Below are 17387 nucleotides of genomic sequence, written 5' to 3' on the forward strand. Positions count from 1 at the left end.
TCAGCTGCTTCAGTCCAACATCTACATTATCAGGAGGATGAAGATGAAACCAGAGTGGACATTTCAGCAAGCCAATGATCCAAAACACAGCCAAGGAAACTCAGATGCTTTTAGAGAAAGACAATCAAGCGGTAGAATGGCCCAGACAATCACCTGACTTGAATCCAATAGAAAATACAAAATAAGGCTCAGATGTGATAGACGAGACCCACAGAATCACTAAGATTTTGACAGTCGGTTGAAGTATGTGAGAAACTCACACCTGAGGAATGCATGTGACTTCATTCTCCATATGAGAGTCGTCTTTAAAAGTTCAGGACACCCTGGAGAACTTTTATTTTATATTAACAGATGTGTGTGTGTTGAGATTCAGTTAAGACAATGTTAGCACCTGTCAGCTTTAATTGTGGGGAAAACTGGATAATTTTGAGCTTTTGTCAGCTAATTTCAGCTTCCGGGTTAAAAAATTATTTTTGGGGCGGGATCAAAATCGGCGACGTAGCGCAGAACTGCAAGTGCAATGATGACGCGTCGGTTTCTCATTATTATTCATAGCGGAGTTTTCTTATCCTATGAGAAGAGCCGGCTGCTTAATTATTCATGAGACCTGCCAGACCTGCCAGTGTCAAGCCTGAGCTGTGAGGCACGGACCCACGGCACACAGTATTTAGCCGTTCATGAAGGCTCATATGAGTTTGTTTTCATGATCCACGGGGTTTGTTGCATGTTTTTCCCTGCGATCTTGTCAGGGCCGATCATACAGCAAAGCTGAGTGTGTGCTGCTAGCATTTTTGTCGGGAGAGCAGCACGAGAACTGAGGAATGGCGGACGCTGTCTTTTATTAAGGAGTTCGTTCACATTCAGACACATCACTGTGCTGCTGTGTTTGCCTAAATCCTCCAGATTACCAGCAGGGCTAATGGTTAAAATAGACAGGTCAGGAGACCTACTGCACTGAGTCTGCTGGATACAGGGATTGAGGGAGAAGTCCTCATTTATAGGGTTTACATGAACACACTTATCTTTATAATGATATAAATTGTGGTTGTGTATATGAAATTACAAATAACAAATGTAGCAGGGCATTGCAGGGCACTGTTCATTTCTTTGCATTTTAACTTTGTAAATTATAAACTCATGCGTCTCCTCACGGTTTGTCTCATTTTGTGAGCTAACTGACAATAACTCACCTTCTCCTCTGCTGGCCACGCCCACTCCTGCCCAATGCTCGCGGAGCTCCACGCCCATCAATCATGCATCTTTTGAAAAAATTCTGAAGTAGACTTTAACCGAAATTGGGGGGTGTCATGGCCCTTTAAGCTGCCATCACCAATAAAGTCTTTAATATAAAGTATTAAATACATTTCAGTAGTTCAGTGCTTTCTCCTTGTGTCATTTCATTGTTACACAACTCATTTTTCAAATTTTTTTAATTTTCATGTTTGTTTTGTTTGAGTTTTCACCAAAATCTGCTTCAATCCCATGTCAACAGCTCCTTTAGAAATATTATTCCCAGGAAAAAACATGACGTGTTCAGTACTTATTTCCCCTCTGTGTAATCTGACTAAAAATAATGTTTAATAATTGTTGAAATCTGTTTATTACAGTTGTGTTTTTTTTTTTAAATGAAATGATTTATCTTGAAGATGCTAAATGTATACCCGCAACTCTAGAATCTCCCATGCTACTAAAGGAAGCAGGAGGCAGTCCAGCATCCCTTGAGTACTTTATAAGTTTGAGGGTTTTTATGACCTCACTCCAGGTCTGATAAGAGTCCTGCACACCGCTGACCCGGCTTTCCCTGCCAATCGGCCTGACACATTACAGGAAGGCCATATTGTTCTACACAAGCTGCTTCCCCGTTTTATGATGGTGCAAGAGAGCGGCAGTCCTGTGAAATAAGTAGAGTAAGGCTATCACGGTGAGAAAGCAAGGCTGAAAATTAAACATAAATATCAGCCATGCCGCAAAGACACAATGGGCCATTCGTCATTCTAGCGACAGGATTTTGGGAGCCTTCCCTGACATCATGGAAGGGAAATGCTGACTTGCGCTTTCAGGGTTGATTTTTTGGAAGTGGCATATACAAGTTTATCACAGTCTTCTTGGGAAAAAGTGAAAGGTAGAGAAAAACCTTGAAGGGTGTTCTCGCCCTTTCCTGATAATCACTGAAAGGATTCAAAGTGTTTATGGAGGTAGCAATGAAAAGAACAAGCTTTAAACTTCCTCCAATTCATTCACATTAACATTCACGTTCGATGGGGCAGCTTCCGAAAATTAAGGTCTAAACAATCAAAGCTTGAAGTAGTCGTGGCTTTCTCAGCACTGGTAGTTTGTACACAGAACTGAAACCTAATTTTCATACTGCTCTTGTGCTTACTGAAGGTGCAATATTTAAAATTAAAAAAATTCTGAAATATAAAATGAAATAATTTGACGATTCAAAAAAGTTTCTATTTGAACAGATTTTAAAATTTAATACATTTTTGGGATGCACTGCGGAATTTAAAGCATCATAACTTCAGTGTCACGTGATCCATAAGATATGTGCTGCTTTATATTTTTCAGGATGAGCTTTATTCGCCAAGTAAGGAATTTTGTGTGTGTGTGTTTTTTTTAGGAACACAGGATATATATTTAGTACATAGTTACATACATACATATCAACACAAGAACACAGAATGATATTTAAATAATATCATATCAAATAATATATATGTACCTGACAAAAGTCTTGCTGCCTATCTAAGTTTAAGGTACAACAAATAATAACTTGAATTCTAGTTGATCATTTGGTATCAGAAGTGGCTTATATGAAAGGCAAAGGCCTCTAGATTACACTTATTTGACCAAAATAAAACATGATCATGCCTTGATTATTAATGATTTAATTAGGACAGTAAAGTCTGACTTTGCTCAGACAAAAGTCTTGTCACTAAACAGAAATAATGTTCAGTATAGAATATAAAGTCATGTTGCAGTGGAAACAGAATGTTTATTGTGTCTGACTCCATCATGAGCTTGGAGGACTGCATCCATACATCTCTGCAATGACTCAAATCACTGATTAATAAAGTCATCTGCAATGGAAAAGGAACCATTCCTGCAGGACTCCCAGAGTTCATCAAGATTCTATGGATTCATCTTTAATGCCTCCTCCTTCATCTTACCCAAGACATACCTAATAATGTTCATTTCTGGTGATTGGGCTGGCCAATCCTGGAGCACCTTGATCTTATTTGCTTTCAGGAGCTTTGATGAGGAGGCTGAAGTATGAGAAGGAGCGCTATCCTGCTAGAAAACTTGCCCTCTCCTGTGGTTTGTAATGTAATGGGCAGCACAAACGTCTTGATACCTCAGACTGTTGATGTTGGCATCCACTCTGCAGATCTCTCGCACGCCCCCATACTGTATGTAACCCCAAACCATGATTTTTCCTTCACCAAACTTGACTGATTTCTGTAAGAATCTTGAGTCCATGCGAGTTCCATCTAGGTCTTCTGCAGTATTAGTGATGATTTGGATGCAGATCAACAGATGATTCATCTGAAGAATAGACCTTCTGCCAATTTTCAAATGATCAACTAGAAGTCAATATATTATTTGTTGCTCTTACAACTGGGATCAATGTCAAAACTTTGGTCAGGTAATATATATATAACCGTGTCTAGATAGTTTATGTGCCATATGTGCATTGTTGACTATTTTAACTGTACAAATAGGAAATAAAAATATTAATATAAAATAATTTAACGATAAAGTTGCTTTGTTTGGTAGAAATACCATAAACAGTAATGGTTCTGTATGTTTATGACCAAAAGAAAACAGGTAGCAACTGATGTGCTAACTATTTAGGTTGAAGATGGCCTGAGGAAATATATTTAAGCTTTAGAATTTTATGGTGAACAGAAAGATTCAAAGAATGATATTTATTTGTAAGAAAACTTTTACTAAATATCACTAAATAAGTGACTACATATCCCTTTTAATCAGTTGAATGTGTCCTTACAGAATACATTTTAGATTTTGTGACTTTAAAATTCCTGAACACTAGTGCATGACTTTAAAATACTTGTAATATGATGCATATATTTGCGATTTTTACTGCTTTTAAGGTATATTGACTTCATTGCATGCGAGCGATGTACAACTTAATCGCATGTACAGCGAACAGTAAGAATATTCTCCAAATCATCTCATTTGTGAAGAAAGGTTTTAACATGATAACAGCATAATATTGAGTAAACGATGGCAGGATTTGCATTGTTTGTGAGCTATCCCTTTAAAAAACAAACAAACAGAAACTCGTGAATGTGGGAACATGGATCAAAATGTACTTTCAAATTACCTGCAGGAAGAGAAAACTGGCATCTAAGGGCCATGCGAATAACAGGAACTACTAAAAATACGAGCATTCAGAGTCTAAATAAGGCTCAGTACATGCAATGAAGCATGAGTTCCTGTGTGTTTCGAGACATCCAGGAAATTTACAACATTTGTGCTATAAAAAATTCTTTTACACAGCCTATATAAACATTACTTGAATATATTTGACAAAAAACTACAAATGTTACCTCTTCCCAACAAAGAAAACCAGCAACAATCAAGAATGCATGATAATATGGTGTCATGGCTTTGCAATCAAAAAAATGTCAAAGGGGCAAAAACAGGCACCAAAATATTAAAAGGGCAGTAAATTTGCAGAGTGTATTGTGGAGTTTTTGTATTTTTATCAAAATGTGTATCAAAATAAGATGTCATCAAAAATCAGTGATTAGTTTGTGAATTGCGAGGTCCCAGAACAGATCAGGGTAACAGATGCGCCATGTTACCCAAGGATGGAAAGGTGTCGAGCATGAAAGTGGAGAGTGAGGGGGATGGGGGCGTTGGATGGCGGAGGGGTGTCGAGGATGAAGGACGAAAGTGAAGAGCAGGGGATTGTTGTGGATGAAAGTGAAGAGGGTTGGGGAGTCGCGGAAGAAAGTGAAAGTGAATTGCTAATGGGGGAGGAGGGCAGTTGAGGTGGGGGATCGGTAAAATCAGGTGCCGAATTTCAGAGGTGCCGAATACGATTCCGGCGTGTTCCGGCACAAATTAAGCCTCATAGAGAAACATAGAGAAATCTGTGGCCAAATTAAGACTCAAAATCACCTCAGATTGGATAAAAAAAATTTGAACAGCACACAAGGGTTAAATGTATAGGGGCGTATGGAGTCAATCTAGGGCAGGGATCACCAATCTTGTTTCTGGAGGGCCGGTGTCCTGCAGATTTTAACTCCAACCCTAATCAAACACACCTGAACAAGCTAATCAAAGTCTTACTATAGGTATACTTGAAACACCCAAGCAGGTGTGTTGAGGCATGTTGGAGCTAAATCCTGCAGGCCACCGGACCTCCAGGAACAAGATTGGTGACCCCTGATCTAGGGCTATATATACATGCAAAATAAAAGAAAGTTTTGCAAACAAAAATGAAGCATTGAGCAAAAATAAACTAATAAATGCAAGTCTCCAAAAATTGCAAAGCGAAAATTTATTTTTGAGAAATAAAAATTTAATTTGTAAACAAGAAAGAACTGAAATCAAAAAAATTAAGCAGTGCAAAAAATTTAAATAAATAAATAAATAAATAAATAATATTTATATATATATATATATATATATATATATATATATATATATATATATATATATATATATATATATATATATATATATATATAAAACATATATAAAAACATTTATAAACTAAATTACTTTGGCGTTTACAGCAGGCCCAGACCTACTGGGCTGTAAGACCACCTCCGTGATACAGTGTCTCCAGGTGATGACCACTTAAAGGTCTGGGCCTGCTGTTAACGCCCAAGTTCCCTCGACTCCGGCCCCTTGTCAAATCAGGGCCACAAGGAAACGCGCAGAAACGTGAAATGCAAAGTGAAAACAGTATCGCAAACTCATGGTTGACTGATTCATTTTATTTATTTATTTTTTTTGCACTGCTTGATTTTTATTTGCAGTTCTTTTTTTGTTTGCAAATGTAATTTTATTCCTCAACTTAATTTTCCCTTTGCAGTTCTTTATTTTTGTTAGCAAAATTTATTTAGATTTTTTTCAAAAAAATTGCAATTTTTGGAGATTTATAATAATCATAATAATAATAATACCTTTTATTTTTAGGCGCCTTTCAAAGCACTCAATTTATTTGAGTGCATTTATTTATTTTTTATTTGCAAAACCTTCTTTTTTTCAAGTATATATGACACTAGATTGACTCCATAAGGTGTAACAGAAATTTCTGGGAAGGCAACTTAAAAAAAAAAAAAAAAGTTTTAAAAGCTTACTGTATTATCTGTATTATTATAACAGAATTATACGTTTTCTATCTGACATGCCTGTAGTTTAATATATGCGCTTTCTATGGGGTGAAATGTGTATTTTAAAGCTGTTCTTAATGTTACACTATAAAAAACAGACAAATGCATTACAAAAATATTACGGTTTCTTGGCAAAGTGAAACCAAAAGCACTCGCTGACATCTGTTTGGCTGATTCATCTGGAAATGAATTATTTTTTCCTGTGACTCAGATGGATGTTAATGCAGTGATTGCAGGATGTGGACGAGATTCCACTGGTCTTATCTGAAACCGTCTCATTTCCAGTAATAAGTCGATGTTTACATGTGCAAGAACACACAAAAGATGCTGACAGAGGTCAACATGGACATCAAATCAGGATTTCAGATTAGTGAAAAGCTAATTAAGAAGAGTGCCGAGTCTTGTTTCGGTAATCCTATAGTGAAAGTAAGTGATCAGCAGGTGTCTGAGTGCTCAACAGCTGTTTCGTTAGCTGATTAAAGTTGGTTTTTGGGGGATGGAGGACACATTTTCCTACAATTCGAGTCTTTTGTCAAGCAAAATCTAACGATGTGTAACATGCAGAGCTGCAGAAACAAATTTGACTGATACAAAACCACACATGGTGGTGCGGATTAAAACTTTATACTTTAAACTTAAAACTTAAAGCTCTACATGAAATTAACAGAATTAGTGCTGAGGAAACTACTAGAGCTATGCATACCTGACTTAAATTAAATAGAAAATTTTGAATTAGTTTTAGTTACACAAGTTTTTTAATACGAAGGAGCTCGCTAAAGAAACTATTTAAGTGTGTGCGACGAATAACCATATAATGAGATAACCATGTGACATTAATTGTATGTTTGTACTTACAGAAACAGTTTGGGGATATTTTGTGACATTAAAACATTAAAATAGTGTCACATGAAAAAAAAATTCACTAAGAAGAATGGAGATGCCGCATGCTGTCAAGTGCGCTTCAGACATTAAAAGGCAAATCCTTGGCAAAAAAAAAAAGAGCCGACATTACATGAACAAATGGAAAAACAGGGTAAGAAAGGCTTTGAGGGATGCTGAGAAAGCATACTGTATTTACATCAAAGAGGAGAACAAAAACCTGGGAAAAGTCTACTGACAGAGGCGAGTGGAAGAACTGTGTATGTGATGTGACCTCTCTCTCTGAACGCCCTGATATATAGCATACATAATAAAGCTGTATCGATGCATATTTCCAGCCAGTCCTGTGTAAACTACAGCAAGCTGAGTTTGTTTGTTTATATACAGTTGTAGTCATAATTATTAGATTTTTTTTCATTTTTTAATTATTTCCCAAGTGATGTTGAGCAGAGCCAAGGAAATTTTCACAGTATGTCTGATAATATTTTTTCTTCTGGAGAAAGTCTTGTTTGTTTTATTTCTGATAGAATAAAAGCAGATTTACTTAAAAAAAAAAAAAAAAAAAGGACAAAATAATAGCCTCTTTAAGCTTATTTATTTTCGACAGTCTACAGAGCAAACCATCGTTATACAATAACTTGCCTAATTACCCTAACCTGGCTAGTTAACCTAATTAACCTAGTTAAGCCTTTAAATGTCACTTTAAGCTGTATAGAAGTGTCTTGAAAAATATCTAGTCAAATATTATCTACTGTCATCATGACAAATAAATCAGTTATTAGAAATTAGTTATTAAAACTATTATCTCCGTTAAACAGAAATTGGGGAAAAAAATAATTCAGGGGGGCTAATAATTCTGTCTTCAGTTGTATTTATTTAAATTGTGAGATGGCGGAGTGCAAGAACAGTTTGAAGTAGTATACACAGGTGAGCTGCTTTCTAAATAAAGGACAATATTTAGCTATGATGCATGTCTGCATTTTATGTATTCATTTTAACATTTATTTATTTTTTAATTTATTGTTTATTGTTAATAATTGATTGTTATTGTGTGTACTGTAAGAAGGTCTATGTATTGAACATTGTTCATACTGTATTTTTTGCTTTTTAAATATTAATAAACCAGATGTTTCTGTTACTGTATTAAAACCAAAGAGCTTAGAATGACCAAGAGGCGACACTTAATAGAACGTTCCATTGCAACAGCAGCGCCCAGCAGCAGCCCCGAATTCCACCATTTTGGAGTGGAAGCAATTGGCTGTCCATTGGATCTTATTGCTGTCGCGATGGCAAGCAGCTGCTTTTTTATTTATTTATTTATTTAAACAGTGCATTAAAACTGAGATACAACCTGAAAAACGACAATCCGCTTGTCAAGTGGTGACGTGTTTGTGACATATGTAATACTGTTTCCGGGTCCAAGCAGCCATTCACTTGAGTGGAGAAATCATTCGTTTATGATCACTTTTTATTCATATCGCACATTAAAGTTAATTTTATATAAAGTCATAGTGTACACAACAATCCCTGGGCTTGCTGCATAACAAATACCAAAGTTTTAACAATTTATAAAACAATGAATTACTTTCTGTCCATCGGATATTAGGCATGGACATATATATTGCGATTGTGACTTTCTAAAGTATTAAATCGCTTTGTAAACGTTTACTAATACCATTTCATGAATCTCCCCATTCAGTAGAATAAAGCGCTTGGACCCGGAAGCAGCTCCGCGTGACGTCACACTTAACAAGCGGATACAACACTATACTATCACAATCATCAGCTCTTTTAATAGTTTATTTTATAGACTTATAATATGCTGTTGTTCTTTTGGAGTTTTCATTCAAAAATGGCTGCCTCGCCATCTAGTGGCTGTTTACCGAATCGCACTAGAGTGTCGCCTCTTGGTGATTCTATGCTCTTTGTTAAAACTGAGGTAAAGGAATCCCATAATAGGGGCTCTTTAAGTTAAATAAAGTTTAACTTAGTATTTTTAATCATCTTATTCATGCAAGTTGATGACTTAGTTAAAAAAAAAAAATGAAGGCAGTTAAACTTTTGTTTACAGTGCAGGTTACATTTTTGGGTGAACTATCCCTTTAAATCTACTAAAATTCAGCTTTTGATTGTTTGTTTGTACAAATGGAGGAATGTAACTCGTATTGTTAAACCCAAATGCAGCGGATGACTCCAGCATCAGCGAAAAAAAACCTCCATCGTTGCTATCATTAACATAATTATGCTAAAAGCAGCAGTAGAAATGTTAAACAAGCTTCAGTTGAGCTTCCTGTGGGATTACAGATAACGTCCCAATGATGTGGAGCCAGATCCACATAATCGCAGTCCTATTCAACCTGCAGATCACATCAGCAGGAAAACGTGGAGCGTGCAGGTTGACACACACCTGACCTCCATTGACACACACAGTCCAATGTCTATGTGTGTGTGTGTGTGTGTGTGTGTGTGTGTGTGTGTGTGTGTGTGTTTAAAGGGAAACATCTGCAGACTTCACAAGGAGAACAGTATTGTCTATAGAGGACAGCGCAATGAAGCACATGAAACGGACAGCATGTCTCTAAACTGACTGCCAGGAATGTCACAATGCATGAATGCTTGCACACAACTGAAATTACGGGAAAACACTGATAATGTGATATGAAAAAATGCAGGAAGCTTTACATTTAGCAGACGCTTTAGTCCAAAGCGACTTACAATTGAGAAGGCATTCAGTGACTCAACAAGAGGAGATACACACAAGAAGGCCTAATTATACAAAGCAACTGTTAGTGCTCAGAGAATGAAGTGCTGGAGTAAGGAGGAGTGTTTTTATAAAGAGGAAAGCATTTCTACAGGTGGTTTGTCAAGCCCACTCACCTATGTGAGGCACACTTCATAAATGCACAATGTTATTATTTATTTTGTTTTGTTTTTTAGAGATATGGAGAGATTGTAAGAAAGTGTCTGGTACAAATGTGCAAAACTGGCACAGGTGAGAGCGATGTTTTCTACAGGTGGTTTGTCAAGCCCACTCACTTATGTGAGGCACACTTCATAAATGCACAATGTTATTATTTATTTTGTTTTGTTTGGAGAGATATGGAGAGATTGTAAGAAAGTGTCTGGTACAAATGTGCAAAACTGGCACAGGTGAGAGTGATGTTTTCTACAGGTGGTTTGTCAAGCCCACTCACCTGTGTGAGGCACACTCAGAATTGCATAATGTTTTGAGGTTGTCATGTGTATGGGGGATTGGTAGATCCACATGGAATCTGCAGATTTGTTTTAGCCCATCATTAAGTCTACTTATTTACTTATGTAAATTTGTGTAAATATATATTTATTTAATTTGTATATTTATGTCTGCAATATTAATTAATAATACATTTTTTTCTTTTTTATAAGAGTTATGTACAAACAGTTTGTGAAGTAATATTTCTGTCTTTTAGTAGATACAGTGGGTCTGGAAAGTATTTAGACCCCTTTCATATTTTTCACTCTTTGTTATATTTTAGCCATTTGCTAAAATTATTTAATTAAAATAATAAATAATAAATAAATAATAATAAATAATTATTATTATTTTTCCTCATTAATGTACACACAGCATCTCAAATTGACAGAAAACACAGAATTCTTGACATTTTTGCAGATTTATTTAGAAAAAATACTGAAATATTACATGGTATCACATTAGTAGAAGCCCCCTTTTAATCTAGTCTTTTTTTTGGTGTGTGTGTGTGTGGGGGGGGGGGGGGTCGGGTGCAACAGGTTGTTCACACCGGGATTTGGGGATTCCCTGCCATTCCTCCTTGCAGATCCTCTCCAGTTCTGTCAGGTTGGATGGTAAATGTTGGTGGACCGCCATTGTAGATCTCTGCAGAGATGCTCAATTGGGTTCAAGTCAGGGCTCTGGCTGGGCCATTTAAAAACAGTCACAAAGTTGTTGTGAAGCCACTCCTTCGTTATTTTAGCTGTGTACTTAGGGTCATTGTCTTGTTGAAAGTTAAACCTTCGGCTCAGTTTGAGGTCCTAAGCACTCTGGAGAAGGTTTTCATCCAGGATATCAATGTACTTGGCCGCATTCATCTTTCCCTCGATTGCAACAAGTCGTCTTGTCCCTGCAGCTAAACAACACCCCCACAGGGTGATGCTGCCAACACCATGCTTCACGGTCCCACTTTATATTAAGTGTCCCTAACTACTATGTACTTACATCAAAAAAATTAATACAATGTACTTACTGTGTTTATAATGTATTTGAGAATACTTGTGGTGCTTTTGAGTTGGGATAGAGAATGGGTTATGAACAGGTTTGGTGGTATGGGTAGGTTTAAGGGTGGGTTAAGGTGTAAGGGATGGTCAACAGTGTATTTACAAATGTTATTACAAAAGTTCAGTACAGATGTAATTACATACATGTATTTAATCAAGCATAAGTACACAGTAAATACATGTATTTACACAATAAGTACATTGTAACAAACTATTAATTCCTGTGTAAGTACATATTAGTTAAGGCCACTTAATATAAAGTGGGACCTGCTTCACTATTGAGACTGTATTGGAAAGGTGATGAGCAGGGACTGGTTGTCTCCAGACATATCGCTTAGAATTGAGGCCAAAAAGTTCTATCTTGGTCTCATCAGATCAGAGAATCTTATTTCTCACCATCTTGGAGTCCTTCAGGTGGGCTTTCATGTTTCTTGCACCGAGGAGAGGCTTTCACTCTGCCATAAAGCCCTGACTGATGAAGGACTGCAGTGATGGTTGACTTTCTACAACTTTCTCCCATCTCCTGACTGCGTCTCTGGAGCTCAGCCTCATTGATCTTTGGGTTCTTCTTTACCAAGGCTCTTCTCCCCGATAGCTCAGTTTAGCCAGACGGCCAGCTCTAGGAAAGATTCTGGATGCCCAAACGTCTTCGATTTAAGGATTAAAGAGGCCACTGTGCTCTTAGAAACCTTATGTGAAGCAGATTTGTTTTTAACCTTGGCCAGATCTATACCTTGCCACAATTCTGTCTGTGAGCTCTTCAGGCAGTTCCTTTGTCCTCATGATTGTCATTTGCTCTGACATGCATTGTGAGCTGTAAGGTCTTATATAGACAGGTGTGTGGCTTTCCTGATCAAGTCCAATTGGTATAATCAAACACAGCTAGACTCAGATGAACCATCTTAAGGATGATCAGAAGAAACGGACAGCAATTGAGTTAAATATATGAGTGTCACAGCTAAAAGTCTGAATACTGAGGACTATGTGATATTTCAGTTTTTCTTTTTTTTTAAATCTGCAAATATTCTGTGTTTTTCTGTCAATGTGAGATGCTGTGTGTACATTAATGAGGAAGAAAACGAACTTAAATGATTTTAGCAAATGGTTGCAATATAACAAAGAGTGAAAAATTTAAGGGGGCCTGAACACTTTCCGTACCCACTGTATATTATACAACATACTGTGCTTAACAAACAAGTGGTTCTGAATTTTATTCTAAATAAAAGATAAAAAGATATTATTTTATTATTTCGTGCACACACATTTTAGTTATTATACGCTCACATAGATTACAAATACTGGTAAATCTTTATATTAAAAATATTTAATTTTTGTTGCTGTTTTTGACTTCTTATAAACTAGTAATATATGTTTTATTGAGTCGTGTTTGCTCTGAACAGAAAGACCCTTACCCTTCTCTTCAGACGGTCTCTCTCTTTAAGCGTGAGTGTGTCGGCTTTGGCGATCACAGGAACAATGTTGACTTTACTGTGAATCGCCTTCATAAACTCCACATCCAAAGGCTTTAAGCTGGAAAACAAAATTAAACAAATCAGATACACTTTCATTAAAGAGACAGTTGTCCAGCCATTCTGTTGTACTGGTCATACAGAATATTTTTGGGGATGGAATTGACGTTTCTTTTACAACAATTATAGTATAGCAACACATTTTAATAGTAGTATTTTTTTTGAATACGTGAAAGAATGAATACATGATTAAATGAAGGATGAGTAAATAAATGAATTAATAAATGAATAAATTAATAAGTAAATGAATAAATAAATTAATAAACGACTGAATAAATAAATGAACGACTAAATAAATGAATAAATAAATGAATGAATAAATAAATATATAAACAAATGGATGAATAAATGAATAAATAAATGAACAAATGAATAAATTAATGAATGAACAAATAAACAAATGAATGAATGAATAAATAAACAAACGGATGAATAATTGAATAAATAAATAAATAAATAAATAAATGAACAACTGAGTGAATGAATATATGAATCAATAAATCAATAAATAAATGAACAAATGTATAAATGAATGAATGAATGAATAAATAAAATAAATGAATGAATAAATAAATAAACAAATGAAGGAATAAATAAATGAATGAATAAACAAAGAAAGAAACAAATATATAAATAAATGAATAAATAAATAAATTAACAAATGTATAAATAAATGATTAAATAAATGAACGAATGAATGAATAAATAAATGAATGAATAAATAAACAAACAAACAAATAAATGAATAAATGAATGAATTAATAAATTAATAGATAAATGAATAAATAAATGAATAAATTAATTATGGATTAAAAAAATAAATAAATGAACGAATAAATAAATGCATAAATGGATAAACAAATAAATAAACGAATAAATAAACTAATAAACAAATAAATAAATGAATGAATAAATAAAAAACAAACAAACAAACAAATGAATAAATAAATGAATGAATAAATAAATAAATAAATGAGTGAATAAATAAACAAATGAATAGAAAATAATAATAAATGAATGAATGAATACATAAATGAATGAATAAATAAATAATAATGAATTAACAAATAAATATATAAAATAAATAAGTAAAATAAATGAATAATTAAAGACTGAATGAATGAATACAAAACTAACCAAATAAATGAATGAATGAATAAATGAATGAATAGATAAATTAAACAAAGAAACCAAAATTCTGCCTCACAAGTAATGTGATGTTAGCAATTCATTTAGCCAATCTCCATTTCTCTCCATTTTACTTATTTTTCGTGTTTTATGCATGTGGTTTGTACATTTTTCTCAAATGCTGCTGACAATTAGCTTTCGTTTCTGTGAACTGAAGAAATCCAGCTGCAAATATAGATGATCTTACCACATTTGAACTCAAAGTGAAACGTTCTGAATTAGTCAACTAGGATTGTTTTGGGTGACTGATGTTGTTGTAATGCATCATTTGTGGTGTAAATTTCTGCATGTATAAACTTTTTATTGATGCCAGAAGATGTGCAGTGTTTTACCCGTGTCCAAATGGAGAGATGAAGTAAAAGCAGCAGTGAACTCTGTTGTCCACGATGTGTCTGCGGTTCAGGCCGCTCTCGTCATGCAAGTATCGCTCAAACTGATTATCGATGTACTGGATGATCGTCTTAAAGCTGTCAAAAAGAATAAAGCAGAGGTCAAAGAACAAGCTGAAGGAAATACTCAGACATAAGAGCTTGTGATTGTATTAAACAAGTGTATCAAATAAGTAGACAAAACAACCACTCAGCGCAAATCAAAGCTTTTTAATGCCCAGTTAAGACAGCACAGTTGTGTTTTTAATGGCTGAATAAACTAAATAAAAAGCTGAAAAGCTGCATTGCTAAGTCAGAAAAGCTGAATTGGTGAGCAGCTAATTTTTATTTACTATAAAACCCTGACATTCTTATACTTTTTGTAATTGGAAATTTTGCGGTTAGCACTGTCGCCTCACAACAAAAAAGGTTGCTGATTCGAGTGTCAGCTGGGCCAGTTAGCATTTCTGTGTTTGAACATGAGTTTGCATGTTCTCCCCATGTTGGTATAGGTTTCCTCCGGGTGCTCCTGTTTTCACCACAGTATAAAAACATGCCCTATAGGTGAACTGGGGTAATTAAATTGGCCGTAGTGGATGAGTGTGTGTGTGATTGTGAAAGTATATGGGTATTTCCCAGTACTGGGTTGCAGCTGGAAGGGCATCCGCTGTGTAAAACATATGCTGGAATAGTTGGCGGTTCATAAAGGGGTGTCAAGCCCTGATAAATAAGGGACTAAAGGCTCGTACACACCGCAAAGCAAAGCTCTTCGTCTGTGTTTATCGTCAGCGTTTTTCAAGTCGTTTTTCCAGAATCAAACCCAAGCGATTTTCACTGGCGTCAAGCAGAAGACTATGCAAAATCACTCCTTGACGTTAGATGGCGCTACACAACTTTAAGCTTTTGACGCTCACTTGTAACACAGAAGAAGAAGACAAAGTTGACACACTTGTTATGGATGGTTCAAGCAGCAGCTCGAGCTCTAGTGATGATGAAGTGATTATTGTTCACCAGAGCAATAAGCAGCTCCACGTTCATATCTTCTTCAATGTGCGCTCGCATTGACAGTTTTGCTCTTGAGCGCCTCCAAGTGCTGTTTACTATAATTTCAGAAACTCCGTGCACATAAACAAAAGTGCCAATCTGATTGGTGGAGAAGGTTTTGACGCGGGGGTGTGCACGATTACATTGACGCCCTTTATTTAGTCATGAGGCGTGAAACGTCGACGGAAAACGCAAGCAAAAATACGTCTCGGTGTGCACAGGCCTTTAAGCTGAAAGAAAATGAATGAATGACAAAAAGAGATCCAAAATCCACTCTGTAAAAATCTTGATAAAAACAAACAAAAACATCCAATGATTTTGTGCAATAAATGTGAGCAAACATTAATGAAATAATGCCTATTTGCATATTTAAACATACCATGCAAAGAAAATTGCAATTGAAAATTAAAAACTGTTCACCTGCAGTGACTTGCCTAAAAGAGCAGGTCATATGGGTTTTAAAAAAATATAAAATATATATATTAATTTATTTAATCTGTTGCGACGCGGTGGCGCAGTAGGTAGTGCAGTCACCTCACAGCAAGACGGTTACTGGTTCGAGCCTCGGCTCGGAGAGTTGGCGTTTCTGTGTGGAGTTTGCATGTTCTCCCTGCATTCCCGTGGGTTTCCTCCGGGTGCTCTCGTTCCCCCCACAAATCTAAAGACATGCGGTACAGGTGAATTGGGTGAGCTAAAATTGTCCATAGTGTATGTGTGTGAATGAGAGTGTATGAGTGTTTCCCGGTAATGAGTTGCAGCTGGAAAGGCATCCGCTGCGTAAAACATATGCTGGATAAGTTGACGGTTCATTCTGCTGTGGCGACCCCAGATTAATAAAGGGACTAAGCCAAAAAGAAAATGAATGAATATTTAATCTGATTAATATCTAATTGAATAGGGTAATTCATTAATATTTATTCATCTTTTATATTTTTTCGAACATATAACAGATTTATTTGAAAGACCTTTGATCATAATTGAGCCGTTTTAGTGACTGTCGCTTTAAATTCAAATGAGATTTCAAGAGAGGGCGGAGCTACAAACGCCTGTAAGTCAGCATAGCGGCAGATTCAAAAGCAAGATTAAAGTCCAGTCCTATGCTAATGAAATAGAAATTGTTAAAAAAGGGCGGGGTTTTTCCCCTCTGATGACACTAACAACCGAAAAATGTCAATCAAAGTGTTTTTTGCAGACTGTTTTTATCATATGTGATTATAAAATTGTAATGAATAAATGTTTAATATTAAGAAGCTGGTTATATTCACAAACTGCTGACACACTGCTGTATTTAAACCCCTTACAAAAGTGACTTTTCTATAATAGACCCCCTTTAAAACACAGCCTAATTGATAAGATGAAGCAGGAAAACGCATAATATGATAATGGGCAGGTTATGTAGATGGTGTAATATTTTCATTAATGGTGCATGAAGTCTGCGGGTGAGAGACGGGAGGATATTGTTCTTTCAAACAGGACGTTCTCAGCATTCCTCAGCAAGGCTCAATGACCAATAGAGCAACACAAGACAACAGTAAATAACCTCCGCCGTGCAGTTTCACAAAACCAAAACACTGAGCATTTACATTAATACATCAGTCCACTCTTCCATTCAGAAGGTCAAAGTTATACGCAAGGTCTAATATTATAGAGGATATCTGTAATAATAATAATAACAACACACAGCTTGTTCACCTTACTAAGGAAAATTCTGCTGACAACACGTCAAGAGT

The 17387-nt window shown here is 35.7% G+C and overlaps 2 protein-coding genes across 2 annotated transcripts in view; one reads left to right on the forward strand and one right to left on the reverse strand.

Annotated features, from left to right (window-relative positions):
- Positions 1-17387, forward strand: part of ufd1l (ubiquitin recognition factor in ER associated degradation 1) — a 253880-nt gene that overhangs the window by 134018 nt on the left and 102475 nt on the right. The gene's annotated exons all lie outside the window — the stretch shown is intronic.
- zgc:63587 overlaps positions 1-17387 on the reverse strand; it is a 73033-nt gene that overhangs the window by 33308 nt on the left and 22338 nt on the right. The window contains 2 exon segments of the mRNA NM_200459.2: positions 12941-13058; positions 14578-14712. Coding sequence (NP_956753.2) covers positions 12941-13058; positions 14578-14712 — 253 coding nt within the window.

The sequence above is a fragment of the Danio rerio genome, chromosome 8 (assembly GCF_052040795.2).
Source record: "Danio rerio strain M-AB ecotype USA chromosome 8, GRCz13ab, whole genome shotgun sequence".
NCBI classification, from domain to species: domain Eukaryota; kingdom Metazoa; phylum Chordata; class Actinopteri; order Cypriniformes; family Danionidae; genus Danio; species Danio rerio.